The 18,333-nt window shown below is 46.1% G+C and overlaps 2 protein-coding genes across 2 annotated transcripts in view; both read right to left on the bottom strand.

Annotated features, from left to right (window-relative positions):
- Positions 1-987: 987 nt before the first annotated feature.
- On the bottom strand, positions 988-4,563 carry FASLG (Fas ligand). The gene is made up of 4 exons (XM_009818865.2): positions 4,174-4,563; positions 3,755-3,800; positions 1,812-1,865; positions 988-1,382 (listed from the first exon to the last, which is right to left on the bottom strand). The coding sequence occupies exons 1-4, from the start codon at positions 4,561-4,563 to the stop codon at positions 988-990; spliced, it is 885 nt and encodes a 294-aa protein (XP_009817167.1).
- Positions 4,564-14,665: 10,102 nt separating this feature from the next.
- The window catches only part of SUCO (SUN domain containing ossification factor), a 41,226-nt gene continuing 37,558 nt past the window's right edge, over positions 14,666-18,333 (bottom strand). Inside the window, exons 21-24 of the mRNA XM_059822153.1 lie at positions 17,225-17,379; positions 16,772-16,863; positions 15,491-15,546; positions 14,666-15,344 (exon numbers count right to left, since the gene is read on the bottom strand). Of these exons, the coding sequence (XP_059678136.1) occupies positions 14,898-15,344; positions 15,491-15,546; positions 16,772-16,863; positions 17,225-17,379 (750 nt within the window). The 3' untranslated portion in view covers positions 14,666-14,897. The remainder of the gene's footprint in view (positions 15,345-15,490; positions 15,547-16,771; positions 16,864-17,224; positions 17,380-18,333) is intronic.

Below are 18,333 nucleotides of genomic sequence, written 5' to 3'. Positions count from 1 at the left end.
TCTGTGTCTTGCTCAGGAGAGAATATCCCATAACAAGGGCGCCAGCCGAAGCCATGCCGTTGATGGTGGCCAGCACGCCCCAACCTGCACCATGCAGGGGGTGGCAGGACCAGGTCTCCATAGGGGACCCTGATGCGTTGGAAGGGTGGGAAGGGGGTTGGAGATGCTGCTTTCATCTCGGGCCCCACTGCCCGCCACTGCCGTGTCGTTCAGGTCTTGTCAGCAGAGCACGTGCCCTCCCCAGCAGTCCCACCACCACGGCGCAGTCACGGTTTCTCTCCAGAGTCGGGACCCCCTTCAGGGCAGCTCTGCTTCTGGCACATTCCTTGCAACACCCAAGGGCTTGGGGGACATTTTCTGGGATGGGAACAATCGATAACTTAACGCAAAACGAACGTATCACGCCTAATAAGCCAACTAGCAGGTAGGTGCCTGTCATACAGCAGTCACGGTACTGAGTGCCCAGGCGGGGTGGCCAGCCATGGCTCAGGGCAGGCAGTTGAGGCCTCCGCACTACTTGTTCCCATACCACTGCCTGCAGTGTAGCACGGCACAGCCAAGGCACCCGCAGCCCTGGCTCGAGGGGCCTCCTCGACGTCCGCCGGCTGTCCCCACACACCTGCTGGCCTAAGCTCAAAGTCATGACGCCATGTGGGGCCCCTAGCACCAGCATCTTCTCAGGTAGCAGGTAGTGAGTTTCAACAGAGTCTTCAGCACACTATGTTTTGAGTTTGTTGGTTTTCTTGGAAGCGGAAAATGTGCGATTCTCTTCGGGTTGACGCAGTACAGCCCCGGTGCTTCCCAGAGGTCCATTTTCAAGCCTTTACCAGTTGCTTGAGCCTTCTCATGCTGAAGGACAAAACATGGTTTCTTGGTGGGCTTCCTGGTGGGAGACCCCATCTTGGCCGCTGCCACTCAGGCAGCGCTGACCCCTCGCGCATCCTAGTGTGGAGAGGGGGGCTGCTGACCATGCTCCAACAGCCCCATTTAAAGCTTAAATAAGCCAAAGAATGTCTTGGATTCCTCAAAATTAACCAAAGCAATTTTGGAGACGTTGACGTGCAAACTGTCCATCTTCCTGAGCTTGAATAAAGCCCCCAGATAGCTTTTCCGGGCCCACGTTTTCTGACTCGTACAGTAGTTGATGCCTTTGTCCTCCATCAGCACATGGCTGCCCGGCGAGGCCGGGTTTTTCTTGTAGACAATGTGTGTCAACACCTGGCTGCTGCAGATGCTGCCCCGGAAAAGCACGTTGGAGTACACGAAGTACAGGCCTGTCTCATTGATGACGAGGCCCTGATCGCGATACTGAATGCCATTGGTGAAAGCATGGCCAGAGATGGGTTCCCACTCCAAAGGGAGGTCCCGCTGGACAGGGTTCCCTGGAAGCCAAAACAAGAGAAAAAGTGCAGTAAGTACAAGCAGTTGTGTGGTTTTTCCTCAAGTCACATCCCGTGTCACAACAAGTCAACTCTTCTGCAAGACCTTGTCTGCATCATGGAAAGCCTGCCCCGACCCCGCGCTGGTGGGAGCTCTCACCTTCACCTTGCCCAACGCCAGCCGCTTGCAACAGCCTTCTGTCCCACACACCCCAGATGCAAACCAAAAACCAACCCAAAAAACAGAGCCGTGGCTGGAAAGCCTAAATGAGGGGCAGATTTTATCCGTGGAGCAACTTTCTGCTGTCAGAGCACACATGTTACCAAAGGAAAATAGGAAAGCCTGTGGGCTCCTCACTACTACGACTGTGCCACCCTCTCACCCCATCCCTATCCCCTGCTCCCACACCTTGCTGGCCCCTCAGCACGTACCTGTTAAGTGTGCTGCCTTCCTCGCTTCCTTTTTCATTGACTGCTCCTTCTCCCCTGCACATAAATAGGGAAGACGTTAGCCACATGCTCCATGGAGAGGCCAGCCCAGAGAGCAGATGGGAGCCAACCACGAAGCTGAAATGAGGCAGATTCAGAGTAGCACAGGGCACATAAGCACCATGGCTTAGTGCAGCAAGGCAGAGCAGTGTTTGGGCAAACACTGCAGGGCAAGAGAAGGAGTTAAAAAGGAAGAGTTGCAGCAAAGGATCCAGATGTGGTCAAAGGCACGGGGAAAGAGCAAGGAGAGCTTTCATCTTAAAATGTTCAGTCAGTGAGCTCAAGCAGAGGCCTCTCACTCAGGGTGTAGGAGAGGGACAGTACTGCCCCTTTACCCAGCATCTCTGGCCCATGCCAAGGTGACTGCTCATGTCCTGTTACAGACGAGCCTGTTCTATTGCCCCCCTCCAGTCCAGTACTGCCAAGGCAGATGTACCCATGGCAGTGGACTTCTGTCTGCTGAGTACCAACCCTCCTTACAACTAGATCAGAGGAGGCACTTGAGACGTCCTGCAAACCATCCTGCTGGCCAGGCAGACCTTGTCCTCAGAGAGGCAGAGCACAGCTGGGAAAATTCTGCCTTCCCTGCGGCACTCGGGTCCCCTTGGAGAGATGGACCAGTTACAGTGAGTCAGTATTTGGACGCCATCCCACTCCATCCTTCCCTTCTTCTCAGCATCTACTTCCAAGCATCATGTTCTCAAATTTTAGAAGCAGTCTTTTCTCTTCTCAAGCCAATTAAATTTTCTTCTCCTCTCCCCCTTCTCCTTTACACTATTTCCCTGGCTTTATTTATTTATCCATCCCCCTCAAGAAATTCAGGGTTATTATTTATGTTCAGCTACTGTAGAGCAGGCTGAGATCAGAGCACTGGGCATCCAGTTAACGTGACAGCTCCCCTTCCCCGAAGCAATAGATTACAAAATTTATTGATATGGGAGTTGATGGGAAGCAGGACTGCCCTTTCCAGAGAGTTTTGCTATTTCCAAATTTGCTTTCATTCAGTATCAGAACAAACTTGAAAAGAAATTAAATTTCCTACTAACCTAAATCCTCAAGGGGAAAAAAAAAAAATTCTTTTCAGATCTAGCAAAAATTGTCAACAGAGGTGAAAAATTCTGACTTGGCCGTCTTTAGAAAGGGATGCCCTCACTGATAACATTAACATAGAATGTAAAAGTAAAATAATAGCTTAGAAGTTCAAAATATGATTTTTAGGTAGTTCCATTCAGATTGAAACGCTCTGTTTTTTTCCTAAATGAAATTTAGAAAAAGTGGCAGGTTCTTGTGGAAAGTTTCAATTTCACTGAAATGACGTTTCTAAAAGAAAAAACCCACATATAATCAGACTCTTCTCAACTAGCTTTGGCTGCAGTGAGACTTTGTACCAAAAGAATTTAGGAAAAAATAAGTTGTGCTCTCAAGGATGGGAGTGAATCCCCCACCCCCAAAGAAAAGGAAACCCTCTGCATCCTCCCAAAACCTCAAAAGAGTAAGGAAAGTAGTAACACGTGCGGTGCCCTTCTCTGTTCTCCTCCTTCTGTTCCTGTTGTTGCTGTACGTTAGGACAGCCAGAAACTCACTTTTACAGCAGAGTACCCCTGGTACTATTGTCCCACTGGGCCTGGGAGGCCGCAAGGTAGAGGCACGTTGTCCCTGGAACCTGTGGCTGACACCTGTAAGCACTCCAGCAGGCAGGGTGCAGGACCCCATCCCCACACCCCAGAGATAAAGCTCTTTTTCCAGCCAAGCAAGTGAAATCAGCACTTTCAGAGCATCGAGCTGCGACCCTGCCTTTGCTCCCTGATGAGGAGAGGGAAGAGTTTGACAGGAGCATCCACACATGCTAACACAGATGAGTTCCTCCTCTATGTACATCAACTCACCTATGAGTTTCTCCAAAGCTGGAGGGATGTGTTCAGTGCTGGCAGACTGTCAAAAGAGAAGGGTGACAAGCTGTATTAGCAGTGAGAGCATAAGGGCATCATCTAAAGCAGCTAAGGACTATCTTTGACAGTTGCTAATTCTGGGTGCTCATGGGGAGCCGCAAAGTGCTAAGAAATAGACTGGGAGAGAGACCTTGCAGCACTCCGAAACACGAAGACATCCAGATATATTAGTCTCCAATAGAGCAGTCCCCCACAGTAATAAGCAACCCCACTTACACTGGCGTGGCAGACATTTAAACGCCACCAGCCTGCCCCTTGGGGAGTTTCGCACTACCTGAGCGTCTCAGACCTAATTTTAAGTTTTTCTTTTTTTCCTGTTTCCCCACAGCCTCTGTGACCAGCCAGGCAGACCTCACCTCTCTGAGTTCAGCCAGTTCCTTCTCCAGGTGGAAAATTTGGAACATGCTCAGCCCCACTCCAGTGAGGGCCAGCAGGATCAGCAAGGAGATCACCAGGAAGCCGACGCTCCTCCTTTCCCTGTTGTTCCTTGGCTTTCTCCTCCGGTCAGGTACTGGTGGTGGGAAAGGAGCAACGGGGGGTGCCGGGGGGCAGGAAGTACTTGCATTCGCACAGCCATCCACCCAAAAGATCTGGGGGTACACGTAGTTCAAGTTCTGTTGCATGGCCGGGAGCGGGATAGACTGGACGTGCTTGGCGGGATCTTCCATATGGCAGCCAAAAACTGCCGGGGCTGTCCCAGACTGAGCCCTGGGGGAAGACCCAGCTCTGCCTTTATACGCCTGCATCACTCCAGCAGAGAACACCCAGCTCAGATGCTGCAACTCTATGAAAGCCTCAAGCATCAACAGCAAACCCCAAAGAGCTTCCGCCCTCGGCTGCAAGTTCGGGGCACCCGCCTGCTCCTCCCACACCGAGGCAGCACACACACACAGCGGGACCAGCCCGGCACCAGACTGTGCTCGCAGAAAACCGCGCTCGGCAGCCAGCCTTGGGAAGCAGGTGCACTCAGCAGTGAAGCGCTTGCGGCATGTGCGAGGGCTGCGCTGCCAGTCGGGGGCTGATTAATCAGCCCAGCGCACACCCACCAGCCAACCACCCTTTCCAGCAGCCCACTCGAGCAGAGGCAGCTGCTTTTCCACTGCGGTGTCCTGGACCACAAGCAGAAGAAATGAGAAAACCTCTCCCACTGCTGGCATCCTGCACAAGAGGGGAGAGGCAGAACTGAGGACTCTTCCCCTTGGCAGAAGGATGAAGACCTGATCCCAAGTGCATCTGTGGGTGCTGGGGAATTGCTTCATTTCATACAGGACAAATTACTTACCGCTGTCTGTTGCGCATCCCACCTTTTCCTTGACTGCTCCACGGGGAGCTCCGCAGATCCTGAGTCACAGAACCCCGGTCACAGACACTGTCCCACTGTGATAAAAAACAACCTATCCGAGGTGAGGCAGACATTGTCAGTGCTGCAGCCTCAGCAGAGCTGCCCCAGCGTTAACAGCCCAAGCAGAGCCAGCTCAGTGGGCTGCCTTCACCCACACCAAATCACTGCAGGGCACTGGCCAGGCTGAACCACCAGCATGCTGTAATGTGGGAAACACACGGTGCCTTAGGGCACAAGCAGGGTCTTCTAGCAGCTTCTGCTGCCCCTCTTACCTCTGCAAATACTATCTCCTGTCCCATAGTCCTCTTCTAACCTGAAGATGCATTGGAGGGGGAAGGGCTTTTTTACCATCTCTTCAAGACAACACTGAGCACTGCAGCAGGACCTAACCTGGCTGAGTAACTTGTGATTAAAGCCTGGGGTAGACACTGTGCTACTCATCTTGGTAGAATCGCTGTTGCCTTCCAAGAAAGGTTCTAAGAAGTCAGGCCATGCTGCAAGTATCAGCACTCATAAGAGCTCATTACAAAATCATAACGAGGAGAGACAAGGACATTTCCAATCCTCAATTTCTAATTTCTCAATTTCCGTTCCTCATTGGCCACAGGTTTCTAAGTGGTGGCAATGAGATTTTCCCACAGATTTAGAGCTGCACACAAGTGATTATAAACAGCAGTTTGCTCTTCCATTTTACAGACCTACGTTGAAGTGTGTATTTGTATGGGGTACTGTTTAAAAAAAGAAAATGCTTAATACAAGAACAAACTGGAGATTTGTCTCCTCTGTGGCTGCAGGAAGCGAACCCAACACACAGGCTTTGATCTTGAACTTCAGAACTGGGGTCTGAGAACAGCATGCTTTAACAACATATACACACTTGTTTCTCCAAAGCAAGGGCTCAGCTTTACCTCCAACCACACGACTAAGTCAGACATGTCCTCAAAGCCTTGCCTGCACCGCCAGACACCCCACTGCTTTTTGAAGATGTTCACCACAGCCGTTTGCTGCAGCAGTGATCTGCAGCATGAGAGGTTTCAGCAACCCGTCTGGCTCTTCCTCGTACTTCTAGGTTTCTGACATAGAAGACACAAAAGCAAATCCAGCTCCAGTAGTTCAAGCCTGGTCATGCCTACGCACACTCAGTCCTCCTCTCTGCATCCCAGAATGGTGCTCCCCAGCCAGCCTGAGGACAGGTCCTCATCCATTCCTACCATCATTACAAGAAAGGCTCACACAAAGGGCTGGGCTCAGCTCCGCACCTCCCACGCCACATGGTGAACTCCAGCCTGCTAGCCAGTGCCAGGCATGGAGAAAAAGAGAGGTCTCCAATGCACAGGGAGCCAAGAGAGGGAGCCGGACAGTTGGGCAAGTGTCTCCTGCCAGCCCACTCTCCACCACCCTGCCTGTGCAGCACCTCAGCCCTGCTGCTGCCACGGGCACCTGAGCCACGTGGGGGGGGACTCACCGCTCACTCGGGCTCCTCGCTCAGCAGCCAGTGCCTGCACTCCCTTGCTCTCAGAGCAGCGAGCACAGCATGCCCGTGGCTCTTGGCAACTCAGACGTGGGTGTCAGAGAGTTCCCATTTCTTTAACACTTTCTGTGGCCCCTTCAACTGCTCTAAAAATACAATGACGGCTCAGGGAGCAGGGACGGACACCCAGGACTTCCTCAAAGTTGGAGGCATTGCTGACAAGCATGTCAAAAGTCATCGAGCACACAGCTTTACCTGGAGAGGATCCACTCTTAAGTTTTTTCTGACACTGACTGTGTTTCACGCAGACAGCTTGTCTTGATGGGATTGCAGGAACAGTAGCAGTCTCCCTTAAATGTCAGAAGTGTACTTATTTCTCACCCACTGCTTCCTATTTTCATGAAGATACTTTTTTTATGGGTGGGTGAGAGGGCAGAGACAATGAAACCTATGAAAGCCATCTCAGCCGTGTCTGTTGCATCTTCTCTTTCGGATGTTCAGATCAAGAGCCTGCTAATACCACAGTGTCAAGCCAAAGATTGGGGCTATTTTACCATCAAAGGATCATCTTTGGTGCACAGCATGCTTTCAGAGACCTCTCCTTCCTAGCACACTCTACTGTGCTGGTCCTGCTGTCACACTCTCCGTTTCCCCTGTCACCACGGTCAGAGATCACCAAGATGATATATGCTGGAAAACAGTGGCAAGTGGGGCTGTGTCCGTGTAGCACATCATGATGCCTGCAGGCTCTGTGTTCTGCTGGCTTCACATTGCTCGAGCGACACACAATGTTAACAGGGCTTTTGAAATAATAGTGGGACAATTTGCTACAGGCAGACACCTAAGTCACATGAATCTATTTTGCTAGGCGGCCTAGAGCCAGAATTTAGACAAGGTTGAGCTCTCTTAAAATATGGGGCAAGGACAGCGGGGCAGGAAAGGAAGATGTAAGAAGGACAAAAGGGGTGTCAGATTGGTGTCTCTGCCTCCGTACTCCCCTCCTCACCCACCCTGTTTTCAACAGCCTTATCAGGCATTTGAGCAGGAGGAAATGTTTTCAAACGGAAACACTTTCCATACCCTTTTATCAAAGAATCGATCCCCTCTGCCAAAACCAATGAAAGACAAGCCACCGTTGCACAGACAGAAAAAGAGGATTTACTCAGAAGAACCCCCTCCATCCCTACCTGACCCCCAGAGGAAAGGTGGGAGCTTTTAACAGTAACACACACCATTATGCTAAAGCTTATGTTGACAGCAACAAGAATCAGCCAGCAGCTACAAGTTTGTATCAGAGGATTTAAGGACAAAAGGATGGCCGCCTTGAAAGACACCAAAAAAAGCAGAACTTGAACAATGATCTAGATCTAATACTTGGCAGAAAATAAAATTAAAAAAAAAGGTAAGTGTGAACCACTGTGTAGGAGAGGCTTTCATCAGGTTCTGGACAGAGTCAGATATGTGTCTGTCTGAAAATGATTAACAACTATTTCCTATTCACTAGTGACTAGTGGAAATGCTAAAAAGCAACTATTGAAAGCCCACAGGGCTGCATAAATTACACCCAAGAACAACTGAAGACGTTGAAAAATCATTCGCATTCAGAAAACAGGATTCAAAACATTAACCTGAGATATTAACAGCCTTAGCAACCTTTAGCTCTCCTAGGCTAAACCATGCAGTCGGAGCCAGGAGAAGCAACTACTGCAAACCCCGCAAGGATCAGCCACAGCTGGCAGAAGAGATAGCACCCAGTAATGCCTGCTGATGGCTACAGTGGAAAGAGTAACTGAGAGCACCATCCGGGACAAGGCTTCTGATTTTCCACCAGGATTGTCCTCAACACCGCGCTATTTCAACACCTTTACCACAGATCTGGAGAAAACCCAGCAAAATATTACACCAGTAATATTTGCAGATTAAAATAACTGGTAAGAGATCCCAGGTAACCATGAGGACAGAGAATTTAATCAGAAGAAAACAAGTCTAGAAATAAAGACTGCAGATCAAACTCTTCAGATAGAAAATAACATCCTAGAAAGAAAACACAGTTCTGAAACTGATGGAGAGGCCACCCAGCTGGACATCAGCTTCCAGCAGGCAAAGCCCACAGGCTCCCATAGGTATCAGCTCACATATAGCACTAGGCAGCTACAGACAGTCCCAGAAGCCACACTGCAAGTTTATGTTCAACTTCAGAGAGGCTCAGGAAGAAGCTGCAGTAACTGCCGGACAGCAAATGTGTTCAACTTGGTCTATTCAAGGGCAGATTGGCAGGAAGGGACTGACAGTGTGTGAAAAACCTCTATAAATAGGGACGATTTCCAGCAGCTTGAATCTCTTGAATCTCACAGAAAAAAACCTTCCCAAGAAGCCACTAACTGGGAGCCAAAGCTGAAGGAGTTTGCGCAAGAGACATGGATTTTTGACTGAACATTGGAATGGATGCTTGTGAGAACTGCCTCCAAAGGTTGCAGGGTCTCCATCTGCTGAAGCCTTCGAGGGGCATGGAAGACACCAGAACTCACCCAACCTTTGCAGTTAGCAGTGACATCTTAGCGTTGTTTCTTTATTACATGTTTTTTTTAACAGTTCAGTTGCCCGGACAAGGGCGATGCTTTTCATTTCCTCAACAACTGCTCTCTTTGCTAGAAGCATTTGCGGCACATACAAAGCCGTGTCTTGGTGCCAACAGCTGCCGAGGGCGATATTCACATAGTCACACTCAAGAGCATGTTTCAAAATCCATTTCTGACTGTTCTGGTTGCAGTGCTTAATACAGCCCTCTTCCAGTGAGCAAGGTGCTTTGTTCTCTCCTTCACCAGGATCCCAACAAGCAGGCAGCTGCCCTGGGTTCAGCAGAAGAGGTACAGGGCTCTGACCTGAGGCAGGAGAGAATCCAAGCAGAGAAGGAGCCAAAGCAGCTGAGAAAAAGAGGAAGAATTGAAAGCAGCAGAATAAGATTTTCTTTCTTTTGTGTCTGTAATAAGAGCAAGGAAATGAGATATAGTGGTTATGAGGTAATGGGATCTATTGCTTGAACATCCGAGAAAGAGAGAAGCAGGTCATTTCATAACATACAAGAGCTTAGTCATGGGAGAAAATGGAACAAGGTGTTGTGGCTGCTCAGAGGTTGCGAGGAAGACCACAGCGAACGTGCAGATGTTGGTTTCCCATCCTCCCCAGTGATGGTTGAGAACTGCATTCACCAGCCCCTCAGCAGGGTCCATGCCCTGCCCCAGGCTGCCAGCACAAAGCCAGCCTTGGCCCTGGAAAACACCAGCTGGCTCTGCTGGCCAGTGGCACCTACCCAGGATGTGACAATTTTATTCTCTCTTGGGAGCAGCCGTTCTCAGCCCATAAAAAAAAAAAATAAATTGAGATCTACCTTGAGATCCTTACTGAATTCCACCAGGATCACACCTTAGCTCTGCGTCACTGAGCAGATTTAGGCCCTCCAGCATCCATTTGGCAAACGGAGAGCCCAACACCAGATGTGCCCATCTCATTACACAAGCACCCTGACTCCAGCGACCCACATGAGCTGACTTCCCAAAACCCTGAGGGACCTTCGGCCAACTTTCCTGGGATTTAACTTTGAGCCACAGGTGGTTTCATGGGCAGTGTACACAACCTTGACATTTCAGTAGTAACCCTGTCAAATTATGACTAATAGAAGATATTCATTAGCTGCTTCACGTTATTTTTCAGAAAAGAATAAAAATCAGACAAGGATTCTTGTTTGCTGTGAGTTCACAGAGGGCCCAGCAGCTGGATGGAGGCTCTAGCCGCCACATCTAACAAAGGAAAAACAAGCCTCCAGATGGCAAACAAATTTCTTTTCCATTTCTAGGTTAAGTGCAGAGTTAACTTCATCTCCGTTCCCTACCAAAAGCCATACCTCTAATCTGTGACTTAATGAGCGTCTCTAATGAAAAGCAGCACAGGCAGGACTGGCTGCAGCTCCCAGGCCATGTGTCCAACACGAGAGACAGCAGTAAGGCAGCAGAAAGCTCCTTGGTAGCTTCTTTTAAAATTACTGTTCTTAAATCAGAGAAGGGATACGTAAGAAAGATTCATGAGTTTTGCTATCCTTTCCTAAGCTAACACGTTTTATCTAAACAAGCTCTGGGAACACTAATTCTTCTCAAGCTGTTACAAACCCCACTAATTTCTTCAGCAGTACCTGATGCTGTTTGACACTCAGGGTTTCCAGATGAGGCACATGCTGCTTGATAGCCTACCCACCACACTTTGTGGTCACAGCTCTACACTGTAATTGTTCCAAATGAAGTGGAACATGTTTGTACCTGATTAAATGAAGCATGCTAAGCTGTTCCACCTTGTTTCATCTGGCACTGCAAGTTGGCAAAAGCAGAAGCCACGCAAAGACACCTTATAATTTAGTTCTCTACTTACCAATACCACACAGCTGGTAGAGTTTGCATATTTTAAAAATACTGGATTTCCACTCTGATGCTTAATGTGTATAACCTAAATACCTTATTTTGGCAAACATGGCTAGTAATTTACTTATACAATGCATATGTTTGTGACTGTCCATCCTCCCATGGAAATATTTGTGTTGTTTAAATATATTTTGACCTTGGGCTCAAGACCTGCCCAAGGACTGCAAGGACACAGTCATCACTACTGCATACGCATGCTGGTTTCTTGGTGTTTTACACCAAGAACTGTCCAACCTTATTACACAATATCACAAGATGAACTGGGCCCTCCCTTTCAGTATCCACACCACCACAAGAATTTGTCAAGATTTATAAGCTGGCTTCATTAGAAACTATTATCTCTATACAGAATATGACCAATTTAAGAGAGACTTGATTTCAGAGTAAAGAATCAAGTTTTGAAAGCTAGAGTCAGTGTGACATTAATAAAACTGGAAGTAAAAAATGACTCAAGAGCCCACATGAAAGGATAACATTAAGCAGTAAGAACTTGACATTAAGAGCCATTTTTTTTTAAAAAAAGTGGTTACAAATAATTAAAAGCAGCAAGGCAGCAGCAGGTGGAAGCTGTGGTTCAATCTCCAGTCTACTGCCAGAACAAACACTCTCAAGTTTGCAATAGCACAATCAGCTCAGCAGGTTCCTTCAGATGCTGGCTTTCTCAGTGGCTGAAGCATAACCTATGCTTTGATTGGAAAGTTTAGACCTAGACATAGTTGAAATTGTTAGGCAGCCTATTTATGAGAATATGAAAATCATTCCTTGGCTGACATGCACCAGCAGTGGCTCCGATAGATGTGCTTTATTCACAGGAGTCATTACTGCTAACAGCCATTGCTGCTGACCCAGCACAAAAAAAATGTCACCATATGACCCAAATTTCTATTAGCCAGATACTTAAAATACTAGAAAAGTTTGCACTGGGGACAACCCCTTTGGTCTCCATCACACCAGCTGAATTCACAAACGCTCCTGTTGACACAGAGGAGTGCTACTAATTCCTCAACTGCCATTTCAAGGGATCTTCAAGGATTGCTCACCAGTGCTGTGGGGTAATCCAGTCCAGGGAGGAAATGTAGACAGGACAAAGTAAGAAGTTGTCCATTACAGCAAAACGAAAAGGATGAGGAAGAAAGTTTCCAGCCATCCACAAAACTGCTGCTTCCAGGAAAGGCAACCCTTCCTTGCCCCAGAGATATATGTTCACACTGTATAGTTGATAAATACATACGGTCACCACCATCTTTGGTTTAATTTCAGTTTCACAACCAAATTTGTTTTCATTCAACACTTACAGACCAGCTAGAACAAAGGAAAAATACACCACACCCCCCCATTAGAGACATTTGTCGCCCACATATTGCATCATGACTCATTTGGCCTCATTCTACACCCATTGGCATATCCTAGGTCTGTCAGTCTTTGGCTGACAGCCAGATAGTGACCATCGGCTGTTTTAAGGATTCAGTCATGTCCAACTTCAGCTGACTGACGAGAAGAACAGCTCAGCGACTGCCAGGGCAGTAAGGGAAAGCAATGCATCAAGAGGAAGGCCAGTACATAAAAACCTACACCACAAAAAACCACACACCCAAAAAACACCCCCTCCACCCCCCCAGCAAACACCACATTCAATTGCTTTTTAAAATCATAGTGCTCCCTATGGTGAAGCGGAGAGTCTTGAGACACTCGAGCGAGAAATTAGTGCTGGGGAGGTCTCATTTGACAAGAGTAGAGGCTGGACAGCCAGTGAATTTGGCATTTGGCTGTACACAGTGCTGCTATGATTCCTAGAAATAAGTTAGGAGGAAGGGACCAGGAAGGGGCAAAATTCAAGCTGACAACACTGGTTTGAAGTTATAAATGACTACCTAACATTTTCTTTTAATGGCCTTTTATATCCTTCACAAACCTTAGCTCTGAGTACTAAGAGGTAATTTCATGCAGTCATTCTCACAGAAAGCTACCACTTCTAAGGATCCCCCAGGTCACGATGTGAACTGATACCCGCTGGAAACTTCTCCAGCAGTTTTACATGGCCAGGATTCCTGAACTTTCAGACAAACCACCACTCAGCCTTCAGCTTCCCTCCTCCCCTTTTCTTTCTTTCTTTCTTTTTTAATAGACAAACACATCTAGGCTGACAAATCAGTTTGTGAACACCTTATTATGGCCCAAAGGAATCCAGTCCTAGTTCCGCACTGAAATTTAAAGGCTAGTCCTTCTCAGAGAAGAAATTAAGCCAGGAGTTTAATTTTCAAAGGAAAAATGCCAGTAAATTAAAGACAAAGTGTTCAGATTTATTTGGAAATTCACAGTTTCTAATGGCACTACAGCTCTGTAGTTACATACTCTTGTTCCACAACATTGTATGCTGCACTCAGGTGGTATGCATTTTCCTCATCCAGGTTTGAAACCCTTCTGAATTCACGTTCAACACGTCTGGTTCATGTGCTCTGACTGGCTAATTGTGCAGATCAACTCCAAAAGTACATCACCTTAAAGTATTCATAAACTAACAAGAAAGCAGCAAAAAAACCAAAGGCTTTTAAATAAGTCACATTACATACAATACCCAGAAAAGGCATTAGATCTGTTAAAAAGGGTACCACTAAAAGTGCTCAATAAGTTAACTTATTTTTTACAACGTGAACCTGTAACACCTGCCAAAAGGAATGACCTTTTGTTCCACTCGCTCAGATACACACTCAACATTTTAGCAATCACACATCCTATAGTATCCAAATATACAATCACAGTCAAAATAAAAAAACACTTGGATATGAAAATACCAATCATACAAACACTGCACATTTGTTAGCCAATACAAAAGCAAACATTATGGAAACACCCACTTTGAACCAAGCTGACTGGTCAGACTTCAAGGTTTTGCAAACTCAACACATCCTGAGCTGGCTCAGAGAAGGGCCCAGCTGCGCCACCTCGCCCTCGCGTTCTTCAGCCGAGCTTTTTCCTGAACTCTCAGCACAGAAGCAGCCACAGAAGCAGCGAGCGTTCCCCATTCACTTCCTTCAGAGAGCTACAGCAGGCAATTTAAATAACAAACGTGTTCATCAGCCTAAGATCCCATCGTACACAGGAAATCCTAAAGAGCAACTGTCATTCATTTAGTACATCAGACTACATCTCTGATTTGTAACTGAAGGTGGAAATAAACATGATTACCATCCCTAGTGAGATATTTTCCTCAACCGAGTTTGCAAAACCAGAATCTAGTCAGGCAAGTCCATCTATTAGTATTTTTACAGTATCCAGTCCACGTTACTGAGTCCAGCCGAAGGCCAACACATGTCCCTTTACAGCACTGTAGTGTTGCATCTTCAAAAAAAGCTAGAGAAATTACAAAATAAATCAAATGACAAACAATTGTATCTCCCCTCTTCCAGTGGCATTATAAATAGACAAAAGGCACATAAATATGGGAAGGTGCAAGAAATAGGAACAAAGCTAAAGGAAGAGGATTAGGCTTTTATCCCTACTCCACCCAACAAACTGGGTTTCAAAAAATCTCTGCCCCAGGAACTGTGAAAAAAACCTTTATAAAATGAACCCTGCCCTCCCTCCCCCCAAGCTGTTCTCATAGGAAATTATCAGCCTTGTAAAGCTGCAGCTTATAGCCAAGATTGACACAATCCCATCTATTTAAAAAGGCAGAAACCAAATTTCTGAATACTTTCCAATTAGTTGAGCTCTTCGTCTCCCACTATCCTCCCACAGAATACCACAGACTGTTCTCAAACGAACAAACACTCTCCTGTTTGAGAAGTTCAGCTAGTTTTAGATGTGTCCAGAAACTGCCGTGACACCAAGCGTTCCCACTGTTATATCTTTGTTTCCTTTGATTATGTCATGCAGGCTTGGCATCGACCCTGACTTAGTCTGTATTAGAGTTTTTATGAGCTTCCCTTGGTCTGAAACTTTAGACCGTCTTCGTTTTATAGCCCTCTTCTCAGTTTTTGTCTTTTGGGTCTGCCCATTGCACAGACTCGTACACGCTGAAATGCCACAAAAATAGGACTCCTCAGACTGCGATGACGTTTCGGAGCTTCCTTCGGATGGAGGACCCTTGTACGAAGAGTGATAAACTTCCCCAATGTTAGAGAAGTCCCTCTGGTTCGTAAACGGCTTCCTTCCTTTAATTTCCCCATTGGCTATTGGATGCAGAGGCTCTGTTGTTGGCTTAATAGTCTCTATTTTTTCACTTTTGTATTTACAACGCTTTTTCTGAAACCACAAGAGAAACAGTTAGGTTCTGGAAGGCAAGCAGAGCGTAAAAACCAAGCCCAGGAACCGGCGCAGGGGCGAGCAGCCGAGGCGTGCACCACCTGCCGGCAGCTCAGCTCAGCCCGCCCTCCCCACAGCCACTCTACCTTCTTCTCTGGGGAAAACTTCAGGGGTTCTACAATGTACAGGTCCTCTGGATCCACTGCAAGAGAGGGAACATAAATTTAGTAGTCCTGACACTGCCAGCTCTAGAGCAACGCAATTCTAAATAAATAACATGACAAAATATTCCACTTATCATACACATTTTCGCTCCCGTTATAAGTTAATGGAGGCACAACACATGAACACTGAAAGTGAAGTCAACACACAAAGGAATTCCCCTGTGCTGTCATGGCAGCTGTCAGTGATACACACTTTAAAACACTTGACCTCCGGATAGATTAGGCCATAGCAGAGGTGCAGAGAACATCCTTTAGGGAAAAGGAACAATAGTCAGCAAAAGTTAGCTTCTACAAAAACGAACTGCTACCAATGTAACAGTGTTTAATGTGCAGCCTGCCCATGACAGGACAGATACTAGAAGCACGTGTAACTATCAAGGACACAGATGTTCAGACTGACATGAGACCAGTCTGGCATTCCTCCATCAGTGCTTTGTAAATCTTGTTCTTCCAAGCCGAAGCAGGGGAGAATTCAGAAAAAGCGTGGTTTTGCAAAAAAATAGTCTACGTCTTAGCTAGGCTCTGTTGGAGCATGTGCCCAATTCAACTCAGGAGTTTTCATGCAGTTTTATTCACAGTACAAAAACCCATGAAGCAAGTTTGCTGCACCCAGAAAAGCAGTGTCAGCTGCATACTTGGTGGTTACTATAATCTGCAACACTTTTGGTTTTGCATGATGCAGATGGCCTAAGAAATCAAAATTCAGTTGTCCCAAGTGTAATGTGAAAAGACCAGATCGTTCCTCATATCCAAGCCAAGACAAATAGTCTAAATTTTCTTACTACAGTTGAATATCTGCCAAGTTTCAAAAGACAGGCTATCAGGACTTCTGAGAAGTAAGGCATTCAGACTTCCCACGTCTGGCGTTAAAAAAAAAAAGAAGCCACTTTCTGCAAGCTTCATAGCTTTGTAGACCTGAACGCCTACATGGATTGCTACCAACCCCAAGAAAACATCTGTAGAGTATAAACGATAGCAAAAACTACATTTAATGTTTTAGCATAATTTAGCACAGTTCTGTGAGTGCCTGGTAACTTGTTCATGAACCACCTTGTCCTACAGAATGTATACGTGAACTACTATAATCCAGTGTACTTTGACATGAACCTGCAATTCCATTTTCATATACTTGCAGTAACACACACATTGTATAGCACTAATAGAGTAACTCTAGAGACTAGGTGTACGATATGTGAATAATACCTTCTTTACCAGCTAGCTGAAAAGACTGTGATCTGACCAGTGGAAGAGAAGTTCTTCTTTTCAAATTCATATCATCATAGGAGGAAAAACATCTAGGAAACAAAATTCACATAGCTTTTTTAAACGCATTTTTCCTCACAACTTTGTCACACGCATTTTTCATTAAGAAACATCTTTGGCAGAAGGACAAAATTATTCACTGAGGTGCCCAAGAAAGCCTGGCAAACAGACACAGTACTGTATTTGCAACAAGCTATCCAGGCACGTTAAGTGTAGTAGCCCGAAAATCCTCCTAGGAGAGCGTTACCTCAGAGCAGTAATGGCTCTGCGCTATCAATTTTGAGTTTGTAGAAAGACTCCTCCGAATTAAAGAAGATGGGCCTGTCCCAGCAGATTTAGGAAGTATCAATAAAAGCTGCAAGAACAGTTCAGTTTCAAATATAAATACATTACCTTTTGGGGCTAGGGTAGTGATTACTTTTGGGAATTTTTGAGATATAATCTTCACAGAACTGAGAAGTGCTTCGGCACCGCTGCACACAAAGCACCAAGCCCAGAATGACACAGAGAACCAGAGAAATCACAAGGTAAGTTTGCCGATCAGAAACCTGGAAGAATTTGATATAGTTATTAAAGACAAAGAATAATTTAATGATAGTATTGATGTTGTGTTTTAAACATTACAAAGAGCATTCAAACCTATCTGAAAGTAATATACTTTCCATAAGAAAGTGTACTAAGAAAGTAACTTCTCTGTTTTACAGTTGACATGGATGTAATACTATCTTAATTTTATGTGATGCTTTTCATCAGCTGACATTCCAGTACTTCACAGAATAAATACCACTATATTCACTTGATTCAATGGGTTTAATCTTTCTGACTACACTTCCACTTCACAACCTAGCAGAAGAATTTTTTCAAGTATGTTCATTTCTGAAGATTGGCAGATGTAGCTTACGAGAATTACGTGGAAGCTGAAATCCAAGGGTATTTTGCCGATAATGTTTAAAATAATGAATTATGCAGTTGTTTTCCTATAAAAATCTATCTTAAATACACTAAGAGATCTTAGAAGTCATACAAAGACTTCTGAGAAAAGACAAGGAACATGACTTCCCATTTTGTAATGTGCAAATGTCTCAGACTAATAGACTCAGGTGACCAGAGTTGAGTTCAGGGAAAGCCATGTGTTCAAATTCCAGGATATTCATCTAACATACCCTGATAATGACCACTGTCAAATCCTGGTTAAAACCACAGCACTCACGAACAGGAGCTTAGCCAGCCAGGCATCAAAGAAGGAGTCTCATTAAGTGTTAGAAAACAGCTCAAGAGATGTCTTCAGCAACACGCACAAAAAAAAGGTCTGTTTACAGTACTGCTTGAAATCCCAGGCTCGAGAACATAAACATTTGAGAGACTATGTTCCTAACATTGTTGCCAAGATTCCCCTAATCTCAAAAGATCACAATAGCCAGAGGGGAAAGGAGAAGGGTACGTTACCCATATGAGCCTCCCATTCAGTGCAACCCTCCACATACTCATCTGTTATTATAGCC

The sequence above is a fragment of the Gavia stellata genome, chromosome 10 (assembly GCF_030936135.1).
Source record: "Gavia stellata isolate bGavSte3 chromosome 10, bGavSte3.hap2, whole genome shotgun sequence".
Lineage (NCBI taxonomy): Eukaryota > Metazoa > Chordata > Aves > Gaviiformes > Gaviidae > Gavia > Gavia stellata.
The sequence above is the reverse complement of the archived record's forward strand: the minus strand, read 5'-3'. Positions and strand labels throughout refer to the sequence as shown.

Bases quoted from the DNA above. Each gene is read 5' to 3' on its own strand.
- FASLG (XM_009818865.2), bottom strand. From the start codon at position 4,563: ATGCAGGCGTATAAAGGCAGAGCTGGGTCTTCCCCCAGGGCTCAGTCT. The intron at 1,866-3,754 runs GTGAGTTGATGT...ATTTATGTGCAG, and splicing joins AGCTTTGGAGAAACTCATAG to GGGAGAAGGAGCAGTCAATG. The intron at 1,383-1,811 runs GTACGTGCTGAG...TTTGGCTTCCAG, and splicing joins GAAGGCAGCACACTTAACAG to GGAACCCTGTCCAGCGGGAC.